General features: G+C 50.0%; 1 protein-coding gene across 1 annotated transcript in view; it reads right to left on the bottom strand.

Moving 5' to 3' along the window:
* Positions 1 to 7,547, bottom strand: part of FCHSD2 (FCH and double SH3 domains 2) — a 295,916-nt gene extending 288,369 nt beyond the window's left edge. Inside the window, exon 1 of the mRNA XM_032853162.1 lies at positions 7,518 to 7,547. Within this exon, the coding sequence (XP_032709053.1) occupies positions 7,518 to 7,532 (15 nt within the window). The 5' untranslated portion in view covers positions 7,533 to 7,547. The remainder of the gene's footprint in view (positions 1 to 7,517) is intronic.
* Between the last annotated feature and the right edge of the window lie 8,318 nt (positions 7,548 to 15,865).

Raw genomic sequence — 15,865 nt, 5'->3', positions numbered from 1 at the left:
GCTCCTTTCCACCAAGGAGGCCACAGATGCAATTCTTACCCTGGGAAGGAATTAATAACAACTATCATTTATTTTGCCTCTTCTATGTGTCAGGTATTGAAGCTGGCATGTTATTTACATTATTTCTAAGCTTTACAACTTCTCATGATACATAACACCCCATTTCATGGATTTCACAGACTGAGGATCAGAAGCTAAATGACCAGTCCAAGGTCACACAGCTAGAACAGGAGAGCCAGTCCTGGCCCCTGGCCCCTGGCTCCTCCTGGCTCTGAAGCTATGCTCTTTCTTCCAGGGTGCATTCTGCTATACAATCTTCCAGAAGGAAAGTGATTCTAAATTTAAGTGATTAAAAACTGGCCTAGAACAGGCATATGAGTAGGCATTGGAAGATGAACTATTCCAGTATTCCACAGGGCTCCCAGGAGAAACTCTGGGGATATGAAGTGTACAGCAGCCCTTGAACATGACTAGAATGTGAACAGCACCCCACCACCATTCAGAGTGGCCACCTGGGGCAGACTGGCACTCCATCCAAGGCTCTAGAGAAGGTGGCCACCATCCCATATGCCCATACTGTACCAGGTCGCCTCTCACCATTACTGTTGCTAAGGTTCACAGCCCTCTCTGCTCCCTTTCCGGCTCTGTCATTATCCCCCACTCACATTGGCTCAGACTGCTCAGGAATACCTGTTAGCCCACCCAGAGGCTAGCTATTCCATGTTGGAGCCCCAGTGAGACTACCAGGCTGTGCTGCTATAAATAATGCAGTCTGTGGACCTCACTCCCATTCACCTCCCTACTACTCTAGTCACCTTTCTCCCTGTACTTCCACTCACCACCCCCCTCCTCACACACAGAATAGCTTTTGCTCCTTCGGGAGCTAATCCCCTCAACACAGTCCTCTAAGAAACCTGGTATGGGAGCAGCTCTCAAGACAGAGCATCACAGCCCACTCAAATGAAGCTTCAAGGTTAGTGACCAACAAAAGAGCGAAGCAGCTCTCCCTAGAACACGAAGTGATTTATGGCAGAACTAGACCTTGGATTCCATCCAGCAACACTCAACAAGTCCCCTCTTCTGAGCTCAGTCATGGGCAGGTCTCTGGGATAAGACCCAGGCCCTGCACTCCAGGAACTCCCAATCTCAACACATGGACTAAAGGTAGTAGCCGTGAGTCCAGAACATGCAGGGTCAGGAGAGTCATAGGGACCCAGATTCCACCAGGTGGTAGCAGGGGCCTAAGGCCAGAGGTAGGTTCCTGAGAGGCAGGCACTGGGACAGGGAATTATCTGGGCAGCTGGTGCCAGGGAGTGTTAGAGCTTGGGTGGGGGAGAGGGACAGCCAGTCCCAGGGCTATAGTAGGAGCTGACGGTCACATGGATTTGATATCAGGAAGCAGGAAACCAAGGTCTTTGCCAGGCACTTACTGAATGTGACCTTTTTGGCACAGCTATGTAATCTATAAAGAACTGAGGAGCTATGTGAGCTAGTGACTGCCCATCCTGGGACACATCAGGGAAGGTTGAATGACTGTCTATGTGGGACACCAACAAGGGCCTTCCCATTGCGAGCTGCACGGTGATCACAACTCTGGGAAACTTGGACTGATAGGTAAAATAGTCAGGTTTGGGAGGAGGAGGATTGTCATCACAGGGATTTGGGGTCAGGTAAACCTGGGTTAGGTGTTTGGTTCCTCTTCTGCCTGGCTTTGGGTTCCTGACCAAGTTCTGAAATCTCTTTTCAACTGAGTTCCCTTGTCCTTAAAAGGCAAATGATGACTTTTTGCAGGGTTGTGGTGGGAATTAAATGGGAATGTTTACATAAAATGCCTGCAACCGTGCTGGCCCACCAATGTGAGCTTCCTTTGTGTGTGCATGTGTTTTCCTTCAGTTTCCCTTCATTTTGTTCTCATTTTATTTGTAAATGTAAAAAACAAAACACAAAAAGAGGAATTCTCATGGGAGGGTGTTGAGCCCAACTCCAGTCCCAGTTTTACCCCTGACTCATCGCAAAGACCCGGGAAGTCCCAGACCTCCTTCCACCTTCGTTTCCTCATCTGGAACACAGGGACTTCCACCAGGGAGTATCTTCAAAGCCCAACCTGAAGGCTTGAGAGGCTACCCCTTCGAGAGTCCCTTCTATGTTGAGGACCCCCCAGGCTGAGCAGAGGAAAGGTGGCTAGTGGGGGTGGGAGGAGTGGAGATGGGGGTCGGGCAGTGACCAGGGGAAGGAGATGGGAGTTGTAGGGGAGGGACAGCAGCACGAGGAGGCGACAGCTCTTCAACCCCATTGCCCTGGCCCATGAAACAGGTAGGCCCCACTCAGCTTGGGAAGCCTGCCACCTATTTTCCCACAGCCTGCCCAGTTAATGCCAAAACAAAACACACTTGTCTGCTCCCTGCTGGAGGGCAGTGGGCCAAAATGAGTGTCCTGGAGGCCTGGCAGATGACCTGGCATCCTGCCTCTCCTCCCTGGGCACCCACCCTCCCCCTGTCTGCAACATATCCACACACACGTGGCCTGTGGCCTGTGGCCTGTGGGAGCTGAGCTCCGCTCTCAGCCAAAACTGGCCCAGGCTGCAGAGAGAAGCTTCCCCAGGACCTGTCCTCCCCCGTCTCATTTTCAGGGTTCCTAAATGGACATGCCAACACCTAAACCTGCCTGTCTTTCCAGTCCAGCTTTGGCCCTGAGATGTGATCTAATTCTCACCATGCTGCTGTGGGCAGAGGACGTGGCATCAGAAGCTGGGAGCTGCTGTCAGTCGCTACAGGAGGGAATTCCCTGGCTCAGGAAAGCTCTTCCAGAGGAAGGGAGCAGGTGGTGCGTCTCCCCAAAGAGACAGACACCGCCAACGCTGTAGGCAGAGCCAATCCTGGGGTAAAAATCATCACATGCACCACCCCCGCCTTCTCTCTGATGCTTGTCTACACTGGGCACAGTAATAATAATAGCTTATACTTTATAATAGCTACTACGTATCAGCATTCACATAAATTATTTAATTCTCACAACAACTTTGAAGTAGGTACTATTATTAGCCCCATTTTACCCTAAGGTCATACAGCCAATAAGTGGCAACCTGAGATTTCTACGCAGTTAATCAGGTCCATGGTCTCCGCTGTTAACTGCTATACCAATCGGTCACCAGAAGATGGTAGCCCCCCTAAAACCCAAGTCCAAACTCAGAATGGGGCAAAATGTTTGCGCTAGTATCCTACAATCCTAGCATTTACCCAGACTCGCCTAAAGCTGGGGAATCACCTAGGGCTGCTTGTTTAAAACACAGGGCCCTCCTCTGAGGATTCAGTAGGTTTGACGTGGGAAGAGAAGCAGTGCCTGACATGTGGAAATTGCCCCCCAAAAAGGGGGGGGTGTTGTTAGATGAATGAATGCTCTGCCTTCTCTGAGTCTCCGTTCATCTTTAAAATGGGGTTTCAGTTCCCCACCCTGCCCATGTCTAAGCGCTGCTGCGTGTTGAGCCTGTGTATCTGTACCAGCTTTGCTTAGGTTTGAGGAGTTGTTTACAAGCACACCCACTAGCTCCTAATAATAGCTGTAATAACAATAGCTAACATTTCTCGCGTGCTTACGAGGTACCAGGCACAGCTCTGATGGCTTTGACTGTATTAACCCATTGATTCTCACAATACCCCACTATCTTGACTTTAAGGATGGATAAACTGAGGCTCAGAGAGGATGAATAACTTGCCCATCATCACACAATTAGTAAGAAGCAGGATTTGAACCCAGGTGTTCCTACTCCAGTGTCCAGAGGCTAACTATTCTCTCATAGTTTCTGGACTCCCCCAGCCCGCACAGTAGAGCAAATGGTTACTGCACCTGTCATGTTCAGGAAGGGAGGAATGGAAAATTCAACTAACAGAGACAAGATTTAGAATACCCTCACTATTGTTTGAGTCTGAATAAGAAATTCCAAAGCGTGGAATCAAGGTTTTATAGTCGTTCCACATGGGTAAGGCTGGCTCTGTCTGAACCAGGGGACCCCAGGAGGCTGCTCTGGAAGTGGGCCTTGAGGCCTGGGAGGTAGACACTCCCAGGAGAGCAAACATCGCAGGCTGAATGGGCTGAGCCATGGTTGGGGACAGTCTAAGTATCCCAAAAAATGAGCCTACAAAGGTGGACTACAGTCTTGGGTGTCCCGCTTGGATATTTGCTCTAAATTTTGGAAAGCTGTCTTCCTTTATGATGTTTATCACATTCTGTAATAGGCATTGTGTATTGATCATCTCATCTATCCTACCAATGCTTCCATCCCCACAGATCTCTGGAGGAGATCTTCTTTGTCACTGTATCCCCAGCACCTAGGACAAGGCACACTGGATGGCTGGATTTGAAAGCCTAAAGTCCCAAAAGTTTACCAGCCATGGAACATTAAGTGTGGGCAGCCAGGTCAGTAGAAGCCTCAGGACAGCAACCTGAGGAAGGGTGTGCCTGAGGGTCACATGGGCCTGTCTTCTGTTCATATTCAGCCCTCTGACCTCACACACTGGACGGGGCCTGTGACCTCACTGCTACTCCTCCCAGGTGGAGGTTTGTGAGTGTGTTGACCATGAACGACAGGATGGGCAGGTCTGAAAGTCAAGTCACCTTGGACTGGGTCACACTAACTCCATTGCCTTTCTTCCCTCCTTGTTGGGCACTCAGCTTGGGGGCGTGATTAAGAGCTTGGTCAAGTTTTAAGTCAGACTGACCCCTTTGACTCTTGGCTCTGCTACTTTCTAGCTATGTGGCCTTAACAGCACCATGTGGTGACTGCACACACCTCCCCTACATCATTTCACATAGGTCCTGTGGCCCTGGGCCCTGCTCTCACCCTCTCTGGGCCTCAGTCACTATGGAAGTTGGAATGGTTACCCTTGAGGCCCCCATGGCTCTATCATTCTCCAATTCTATAACAATCAAGACCAAATGGTGTTTTCTAAATGGTAACAAAATGAACGTAAAGGTGAACCTTGCGGCAGCCAGAGAAACCTTCTCTAGCCCAGCACTAATCACAAAGAAATGACTGGATCAAGACCACAGTCATCATCCATATATTGCATCTGGGCGACAATTTTTCAGGCATATCTGGAGATAGTTAATCTCTATTTTCACTAACCTCTCCTCACTCCTCACCAGGCTAGGAACGTTGGGCCACATCACCAGGCCCTCTTGCCACCTGGCTTCCACTTGGGTTTGGACAATGAGAAGCAACAGGACACCTGAGAATGAGAGAAGAGGGAGATTGGGCAATTTTCTCCCTCTGCTCCCGCCCTGCTTTGGTGCCTTTCCTACTTCCTCCTTGATCCGATTCCTGCCAGGCAGCCCTACTTCTCACTGGGCTCCAGTAACATGATTCCTGTCCCACCTTCAGCCCTGGTCCCTGGGTGGGCGCCCTGCCATCCTTCTGTTTGTTCCCTTCTCCTGCCCATGTCTCGGTACAGCCAATCCTTGGGTAAGTCTCTTCACTTGAACCTGAGAGGTGAAATGCTTCCCTCGGGCCTGCCGGTTAATATAGGACTCTCCAGCTGAATCTGCCTATTTGGCTCAATTAGTTCAGCACATTTCCCAGAACAAAGAACAACCATCCTAGCCCATGAACAGCCCTCCCATGTACCCGCTCTAGAGAAGACAGAGAAACCTGGCTTCTTTGGGGGCCCCAGAGTCTGATTCTGACTTCCTGTCACTCCTTAAGAACTCTTGTGGGCAGAGTCCGATGAGACAGAGGCACCTGCATCAAGGTAGCATTGACTGGCACGGAGAACCAAGACCACTGAACTAAACACGCCTCAAGACAGAGCATGGTTGCACCCCAGCTTCGGCAAGGTGGGTGGTGGGACCGTGGGAAGCCAGGAACCTGCACAGCTCAGAGCAGGCTTCCTGGAAGGCTAGGCAGGGCTTAGTCGGGAACCACAGGGTGCCAGAAAGACAGGGAAAAGAGGGAGGAAAAGTTTAGCTAGGGAGGCAGTCGAACAAAGGCTTGGCAGGAGGAAGTGGGCTTCCTGAGTGCAGGAATGAGGGGCAGGGACTTGGTGGGGTACACAGTGGTCTGTGGAAGACTGTCCCTTGGCTTCCCTCAGAACATAGCCTCTCACCCTACCAGGATCAGGGCTCCCACTTTCCCTCACAAGGAATCCCACCTTCCCCCAGGTTGGGCTGCCTGTCCGCCCAGCGGTTTCACTTCCCTTGTTAACGGCACCTGCCCAGACCACAGCCATAGTAGAGCCCAGGTTTCAGTTCTCATTTCCTCCACACCTCTGCAGGCTCCTAAAAAGTTTCAATTTCTCAACAGAGGTTGGGCCTGACACTGACATAGTTATCCTGTCTTTTGTCATCATCTCTCCCCCAACCCAGCTTCTCTGCCCTCCTAGCAACAAGAGCATGGCCTCTGATACACTGAGCATGCCTCTGCTCCAGACCCCTCTATAGCTCCCCCTGTCCTACAAATCAAGCCCCATATTCTTTTTTTTTTTTTTTATTCATTTGACAGACAGAGATCACAAGTAGGCAGGCAGAGAGAGAGAGGAGGAAGCAGGCTCCCTGCCGAGCAGAGAGCCCGATGTGGGGCTTGATCCCAGGACCCTGAGATCATGACCTGAGCCGAAGGCAGAGGCTTAACCCACTGGGGCACCTGGGTGGCCCCATATTCTTAACATGACATTCCAGCCCTCACCGCAGGACTCCTGCCAGCCTACCTGACCTCCTTAACTTCACCATTTTAGACATGCTTTGTTCCCAGCACAACATATATATACACATTTTTCCAGAACTCATCAAATTCTTTTAGCAACTTCATATTTCTGAATATGCTGTTCCCTCTGCTTTCAGCCTTTCTGCCTTTTCTCTGCCTGATAAACTCAAATTTACTCTCCAAGCTGCTGCCACCCTCCCCCCACCCCGCTCAAAAACTCTGCTTCCTCCTGCCATCAGATCAAAATTAATGCTCCTGTTCTGGACAGCCTTGTTCAGATCTTGATGACAACGTTAAGCTCCGGCTGACCAGACTTCTATTTAGTCATGTTTTTTTCTGAACTCCCCTTCCTTTCAAGTCTGGCCCAGCTGGACTGTTTTTTTGCTACGGAACCTTGCGCAAGTCACTTAACCTTCTTTAGAGTTCTCCCAAGCCCCCTGGCTGGGTTAGGTGCTCTCTGTTGAGAGTTTTTCAATATCCGTATGTATGTTGATAATCATGATTCTGTAACTATCCCTCACTAGACTGAGTCCCTTGCTGACAAGGTAACAGGACAGATTTCCTTCCAACCAAATTGTCTCTTTATTCCTAATGTCCACCATCCCAGAAATACTTAGGGCACAGGCAAATGTAAACTCAAATCCATGTTTGCCAGTAGGGAAGCTGAGCCCAAAGAGGCACAGAGATTTGCCCAAGGACGTGAACCAGCTTCATTTTTCCTCTGCCCTCCCCCAAGTCCCTTGGCCAGCCTACTCTCCAGGGACCTCCCTGGAGGCCTGTGGCAAAACTCCGGACCAGAGAACGGGCTTGCACGAGGCCTCACCTGTTGCTGTCCCATGGGCTTTCAAGGGAGAAGCTGCCAGATGCTCAGTTTTACTTCCCTCCTGGCTGCAGAGCGTTGAGAGCAACTGTCAGACCTCAGGCACTTCCGCTGTACCGCAGCCAGGCTTCCTTTTCACCCCTTCCGTAGGCAGCAAGCACACCAAGGGCCGCTGCCTCCATGCCAGTTCCTGGGGAGTTCTGTTTCTCCTTAGGGCAGAGCCCAGACAGCTTTGTGGCGGACTTCCCCTAAGGACAGTCTCTACCCTTGGGAGTTTGTGGCAGAAAAGCCTCATTCCCCCAAACTCCAGAAGACTGGAGCCTGGACCTTGATGAAACCTCCTATGACCTGCATAGTTAGGGAGCGAAAGGCCTCACGTGAGGAAAATTCTGCAGAATCATAAACTCTCAGAACCCTTGATAGAAGCTGCTTGTTCATGCAGATAGGGAGACCGAGGCCCAAAAAGGGATTTTCCCAGAGCAGAAAGCCAGTGATCTAAATGCCAGGAGCATCTATTTGACCCTGAACTAAATGATCCCCATCTGTGTTGCTCTTAAGTGCTTTGGTTGGTGTAACGTTGCTTTGTTTTTCTCTCTCTCTTCTACTGGCCCTTCAGGTGCTTCTCCCCCGGTGCCTGCCTGTAATGGCAGCTTCTCACCTCCCCCCAACAAGGCCGCCATTAATTAACCATTAAATTGCTTACAACAAGATCATCAAAGGCGTAACTCTGATGTGTAAAATATGAGTAGATGGGCTCAGACCAAGTGCCTGAGGAACATCTCTGGGAGATCCAGGGGCCTTTTATACTTAAAGTCTGGTTTCTATGGCCTTTCCTCAACAGAGAGAGAAGCCCAGGGACAAAGACGGGGCTTGGGAATATATTTTCACTGCTCTTTATCAGTCCTTCTCCCTAGCTCACACTTAATCCCATGTGCTTGGAGGGTGCTTTTAGAAGGAGAACAATAGCTTGTCCCTCTGCTTCTCTCATTTTGGTAACTTATATCATCCCGAAGGCTAGGAGGGGCATAAAAGATCAGGAAGTTCAACCTGAAGTCCAACTCAAATCATTTCTCCAACTATTTTTCTTTCTTCACGATCTTTACTGGGCTCCAGGATTTGCTATATAAGGATATAACAGGGTCTCATCTTCAGGGAACTCACCACCTGAGGCTGGAGACAGACACGTAAAGAGTGGGTCATGTGCCCAGGCGAGACAGTGACCAGGTTTCTCCAGGAAGGAGAAGTTTCCCAGGATCTTGAAGGATGAACTCACCAGAGAAGGAAGGGAAGGGCTCCAAGGAGCTCTCTCTATTCCTACCACCAGAGCCTGCCACTGAGCAGGCCCCTCCTAGATCAGACTCCCTGGCTTCTGCACAACCTTTTGCCTTTTCCCCTTGTTTACTCACTTTGTTGCTCAACCAACTTATCCTGCACTTCATCTGTGAAGATGCTCTGCTGGGCCCTGGTACTCCTGTCCTCAAGGAGCCCCCAGCAGAGAGAGACAATGACCACACAGTGTGGACAGGTGGTGTTGGGGTGAGGACAGAACTGGAGAGCTAGCAAAGTCACCCGAGCTATTCTGGGAGGTCAGGGAAGACTCTGTGGAAAAAGATTTATGACCCAAAATCTGAGATAGGGAATCTCCTTTGACCCTCCTGACATTTTTCTAAGGTAGGTCTTATTTTCTCCAGTGTAAAGGTGATAAAAATGAGGCCCTGAAAATGTCAATGTCTCGCCCAAGATCATATAGTTAGTAGGTGGCAGGGGAGGGGGAGTTGTTGGGTATGTTCACCCCTGGACACCTGGCAGCAGAGTCAGAGGGTGGCTCTGCTGGAAGGGCTGGGCCTAGGAGAATGGGACCAGAGGTGGGATATTCAGAGACATGGAGGGAGGAGCAGAAGCTTAGAGCCCGGATCTTGGTGGAAGCAGCAGGACATGCCATCTTTCCCACACACAGTGGAGCAGAGGAGGGGATAGGAATTCCCAACAGGCCATCAGGTCATGGCTTCAGAACAGCAGAGCTGGCTCAGTCCTTGGACCTGATCTCATTTGGCCACCATGAAACTGAGGACCAACCAAAGCAACTGATGAGGACACACCGTATCACAGTGGCTGGCCCTGGACAAGAACCTCAACTCTGTCCCTCAGCCCAAGTCTCCGTGCACGGTCCTGGCTGCATCATTAATCCAATCTACATCGACTTATGTATGCTCTGGATTAGACACTCTTCTAGAGACCATAGAGATGACAGGCTCCTCCCCACCACTGCTGTCGGAGGCCTACAGGAGTTTAACTGGAGTGGGGAAGTCAGCTCTGGTTTACAGACTGCAGGCAGCATATGAGAAGTGGGCTGACAGCAGGCATAAAGAGAGTGCTGGGGAGTGAGGTGGAGAGGACATACATGTCCAAGTGTCCTGGGAAAGTCCTTGGACCTCAGTTCTCCCGTCTCTTCCAAGAAGAGACTGTCTTCAACAGTGCCTGAGATCTCTCCATTCAGGCAGTCAGGCCTCTCCTGGTGCCTGCCTTGCAGGGGTTGGGAGGTAGACTGAGTGGTGGGAGCAGAGGAAGTGGCTTGAGCTGCTTGACCCATTACCAGCAGAGAAATCACAGACTCAGCTCTCAGACATCTGGGAGGTGTTGGGAAGCCGGAGTATTTTTAGAAGGCCAGAGGCAGACATGCCCGGAATCCTGGGCGTTGCTGAGCCAAAGAAGCTGGGAGGCCAGTAGAGGGTGAACCAAAAAAGGTGGCCTCTGTGCTGATTCTTACTTCATCAAGGTCCACCGGCCTTCCCTGTCCCTGGAGGCCAGGGCTCAGGCCTACTGTTCAAGCTTTGATGTCCCTGACTTGCCATTGATCACTGATCTACTTCCTGATGGGTAGTCAGGGGCAGGATGGTTACAGAGCCTCAGGGGAAGGATGTCTGTCTGCAGCATTAAGTCTACTTCAGTTCCTTCAGCCAGCGCTTTGAGTGCTGTCTCTGGTCCAGGTGAGCTGCTGGGCCCAAAGGATATGGAAAGAAAACAAGCAACCTGGAAGCTCTGTGCCCAGATTCCTTGGCAGGGCAGGGGTAGGGGAGAACAGGGCACAGATAGTAATAACAGCATGAGATCACTTTGGCAGAGGGGGACACATGGGCCTGGGGGAGCTTAGAGGAGGCCTGTTGGTTTCCCAGGGCTGCCACAGGGACCAGATGATTATCTATGGACAAAAATGTAACCTGCAAGCTAGAGGACAAGCTCTGGGTTGTAACTAAAGGATGATTATCAGTCTTTTCTAGAGCCATATATTTCCTCTTGCATTATTTCTGGAAAATGATGTCTCAGAATTAGAGTAAGTAGTAGATGCTCTTTTCAGCTCTGGACCTATCAACTCCCAGAAAATCTGTCCAGTTTACAGGGGCAGCTCTAACAAATGGATGCTCCCGCCCCCTCTCCCCTATCCCATCCCCATCAGTTCCTCATGGCAAGTCCACTCCATTGTATTATAGATGAAGATCCAAGGCCCAGAAAGGGGCATGTCCAACTCAGGATCCCTCAGGAAGGCCTCAGGAAGGACTCTGACCTCTGTCTGGAACCTGCAGATTTCCACATGGTCAAAACCACAGGAAAGACACTCCCAAGCCCCGTCACAGGCCAAGGGCCAAGGTGTGGGGTGACAGAGGACAGGAGTCCAGCCCCACAGTGTGCCCCGTCACAACTGACTCCACAACTTAGACCTGGCCTGTTCCCACCCCCTCCGTAAGACCATCTGTCCTTCCAGCCCAGCAGTTCCTCAAACCAGGCTCCTCAGTTTCTTGAGAGTTTCCAGCCTTAGTCGCAAGTGGCTACAAATATTCCACCTAAACTTTTAAATGCAGTGCCTTCACTTTAATGATAATCTAAACAAATTAATATGGGAATATTCTAGCTTAGTGGAAATGCATAGCATCTAATAAAAGAAGCAGCTGTAAGTGTCAGGGCTGGTGTCTGGCTTTCCGCATTTAATTTCAGTGCAGTGTGTCAAGCTAACCTAACCTATCAAGTCGGAGACTCACTACTCTACAAAAATGCTTCTTTTTTTTTTAAGATTTTATTTATTTATCCATAAGACACAGAGAGACAGAGAGAGAGGGGGCAGAACTAGATTCCAGGACCCTGGGATCATGACCGAGCCAAAGGCAGACGCTCAACCAACTGAGGCCACCCAGGCGCCCCTAAAGTGCTTATTTCTTTCCTGCAAGATCCTGGACAGAGAAAGAACGCTCTCAGTTGGGGTCAGAAGTCCTGGATTCTGATTTTGTCTCTTTATCCAGCTCACCGAACAGCCTTGGACAACTCCTTACCTGGGTCAAAGTGTGGGTCTAGGTTTCTTCACTTGTAAAATGGTTAATTGGGTTAGACGATCTATGTGACCTCATCTGGCTCTCAAGAGACAAGATTCCAAATTGTGATGAGCTACCTTCTTATCCCCACCCATCCCTCAGCCCCTACTCCCCACCCAACCACATACCGAACCCTGCCCAGTGCAGCCCTGGGCTGCTAGGAAGAGACACATGCCCAGAAGTGGAGCCTCCAGGAGGGCAGGTTATCAGGCAAAAATAAAGGATGCCACCCAAGGAGGGTTGGAGGTCATCAGGAAAAAGGCCACCAGGCCAAAGAGAGCTCTGAAAACCAGTCATACTGTCAGCTAAGACACAACCTAAAAGCCTGGCGGCTCCTCCCAGAGTGGTGGGATCCACATCTTGGACTCCTACAAGGTCATGGAGCATAGCCCTCACTAGGGCGGGGTTCTCCTTGAGGCTTCCCAACAGGCCATATTCCATCCTACCCCACCCACCCTTCCACTGAGGGATCTGAGCCTCCCTCTGGTCTACCCACCCCCTTAACTGGCTCACCCTGGGGCCTCAAGGCACAGGGGTCCCCAGGCAGTGCTGGACTTACTTACTCTGACCTGACCACCCTTCTCTATCTCCTACCCCTTGGACCTGCCCAAGTCTCATAGATTGCCTAGATTTCAAATTAGGAGTCCGCTCTGTCAGGAAGCCCTCCCAGCCCCCTCACCCCAGGCAGGGTCAGGCTCTTCATCCCTCACCCCATGCTCTATATTAACATCTGTCCCTGTTGCTGATCCACTGTAAATATTTTCTGTCCATCTCTCCTTCCAGACTCTCTTCTTCCTGTACTAATTCAGACATCATGGAGATGACATTCTCTTATAGCTAAGAGCTTTTTCATTGAACAGAACTTTTTGGAAATCAGCTCTAATACTGGGCTCTGCTCTGTCAGGAGCTGTGCTACAGGTTAACTCTGGCCCTCAGGCCTTTTTCATCAGAGTAGTTGTGGTATAAACTTGCTGTTTGCCACCCCCCCCAGGGCTGGGAGTGGGGATCTATTAAATCTCTCTGCCTTGCTGGGGAAAGGCCTGAAGCTCTGTCCCTTGGCAAGAAAATTTTAGGCCTCTTAGAACAGCTGAAGTAGGAGGCCGTGACTGTAGGCCCCCTGACCTGGATCACAGGTAGGCGTGCCCTCTAAACCAGCGTTCACCAGAGACTTGGCAGGCTCTTGAAATCTGAGGACTAGGTCAAGGAATCGGGCACCCTGCAGTCCTGAGCCATGGATTTATTCTGTCTTGTCACCATTTACCTGAGGGGTCTCCTGGGGGCACAAGCTAGTGAAGTGGGTGGAGCACTGTCAGATGGGAGGGTAGGGAAGGCCAAGGGAGGAAATACAGGTAGGGAAATGCTTGGGAGTAGGTGGACCATCACCACCAGACATGGGTGGGAGTGGCTGTCTCTTCACCTAGCCATGGGACCATCCTAACCTTCAGTAGCTTGATCCCCATCCAGGCCCCGCCGAAGAGGCTTCAGAGCACAGAGGTCATAAGTCATTACCTCCCAGAGTAATGGGAAGCACTTCCAATCCCAAGGTGGTCTATTCTCAGCACCCCAGCCCAAGGGAAAGAGCACTGAGCCTGCCAAGTCTCTGGTGAACACTGGTTTAGAGTCAGGAAAGTGTATGACTTTGGGCAGGTCCTGCCTCCTCTGTGAGCTTCAGTTTTCGCATCTATACAATAAAAAATGGACTCTGTAACCCCTAGAAGCCCTCCAGTTAAGATAGTATATAGGCAGGATGAAGCAGAAGGAATTGTCCCTTTGTGCAGGGTGCTAGCTTGGTGCTCCCACATATCTTATCCCATCTCATCTCCTAGCCACAGAGTAAGAAAAGAGTATCTGTGCCCAAGTACAGCTAATGGAACCGAGGGCACAGGCTGCTCTGACCCCTTCCAAAAATCACACCTTTGGGCAGGGAGGGCCTTTGAATTGAAGTGAGGCTACCAAATTTTTGCTCTAGGCAAAGAAGAGTAGCTTGGATGTGGTTTGTTTTTTAGTAAAATATAGAAAAAAAAATGTACCATTTTAACCATTGTCCGGTGTACAATTTGGTGGCATTAAGTACATTCATGATGTTGTACAACAATCAAAACTATGTATTTCCAGAAATTTTCCATCATCCGAAATGGAAACTCTGTACCCATCAAACTAACAATAACTCCCCATTCTCCCTCCCCTCTCAGTCCCTGGTACCTTGTTATTCTACTTTCTGTCTCCATGAATTTGCCTATTCTTGTACTTCATGTGAGTGGAATCATCCTATATTTGCCCCTTTTTATCTGGTTTATTTCACTTAGCATAATGTCATCAAGGTTCAACCATGTTGTAGTAGGCGTCAGAACTTCATTCCTTTTTAAGGCTGAATAGTATTCCATTGTATGGCTAGGTGACAATTTGTTTATCCATTCATCTGTCTATAGACACTTGAGTTGTTTCCATCTTTTGGCCTTTATGAATATTGCTGCTATGAACATGGGTGAACAAATATCTGTTTGAGGGGTGCCTGGGTAGCTCTGTTGGTTGAGTGCCTGCCTTCAGCTCAGATCATCATCCCAGGGTCCTGGAATTGAGTCCCGTGTGGGACTCCCTGCTCAGCAGGGAGCCTGCTTCTTTCTCTCTTCCCCTTTTGTGCTCTCTCTCTTGCTATCTTTGTCTCTCTCTCTCTCAAATAAATAAATAAAAACTTAAAAAAAAAAAACAAGTATGAGTCTCCACTTTCAATACTTTTGGGAATGTAACTAGAAGTAAAATTGCTGGCCTTTATGATAATGCTATGTTTAACTCTTTGAGAAACCACCAAACTGTTTTTCACAGTGGCCGTACCATTTCCCACTCCTGCCAGCAATGCCTGAGGGTTCCAGTTCCTCCCTGGGACGCAGGCTGGAGATACTTGTTATTTTCCTTTTTATTATTTTATAGAATAATAGCCCCCCTGATGAGTCTGGTGGTATCTCACTGTGGTTGGCCTGGATTTTTTTTTTTTTTAACAATTTTAGCTTGTAGAGCCCTTTTGTCCAAGAAGTTACCCAAAAGCCACATGAGGTCTGGTAGAGGAGTTGGAGGTAGTTAACTGGCAGCAAAAGGGGCTGGTGAGACCTGTGTGTATGAAGGGTGCTCACAGGTGAGAGCCCTTTTTCTCAGTCCTTCCTTCCCTGCCCTGCCCCACCCAAAAGTCCTTAAGGTCTTTATGAGGAACCCGGGGCCACAGTAAAATGTCCCTGACTCATAGTTTTTGAGGTCACTTCCCTCCTGGGGTGCTAACTGGAGAGGGCCAAGTGTAACAGTGGCAGGCAGCGTCTCCTTTTTTGTCCTTGGGCCAGGACTTTGCCAAGGAGGCCCTCTCTGTTCTGGTGGTCACTTGAGGTGATCAGATGAGCCCCTGGCAGAACAAGACAGGACCCTGTGTGGCCTGACAAAGGCTGCCTCTCCCAAGATCCAACGGGACGCAGAGCCCGGGAGAAAGGAGCTTCCAGGGTACAGATGGAAGCAGGCCCAGCCTCTGCCCTTGAGAGGTTCAAAGTTGGCCAATTCTCTCCCCAGATAAGCACCCCCAATAAGCGTCACTGGTCAGTGAGAAAGGATGGTTGGGTCCCCAAGGGGAACTCCGTGGTGTGGGAAAGAAGTCTCGTACTGGTAACGAGACTCAACTTTGCTGCTGAAGACCTAGAAGCCCCTTTGAACTTTGCTCCCAGGGAAAATTGCCTGAGCTCAGGAATGTGAATGAGAGCTGGGGCTTTGGAGCCCTGCATTCATGGCTGCTCGGGCTGTGAGCATTGAGGTGGAGCAAGGCTGGTGCTTAGCAGGAACCTGGGTTGAATTGAGCTAGCTCGGAGGGTTTTGAGCAGTCCTATGAAGCAGGAGAAAAGGCCTCCAGAGGGGCTGATCGCACTTCCTCTTGATAAGATCTTGAGAGAACTCAAGTAACTAATGGGGGGAAAAAATGTGAGCATAATTTGTGCCCTAAGCTGGGGGAGTGACCAG

This window comes from Lontra canadensis, unplaced genomic scaffold, assembly GCF_010015895.1.
Source record: "Lontra canadensis isolate GAN:19392208 unplaced genomic scaffold, GSC_riverotter_1.0 scaffold7, whole genome shotgun sequence".
Lineage (NCBI taxonomy): Eukaryota > Metazoa > Chordata > Mammalia > Carnivora > Mustelidae > Lontra > Lontra canadensis.
This window is presented reverse-complemented; position numbering and strand designations above follow the sequence as displayed.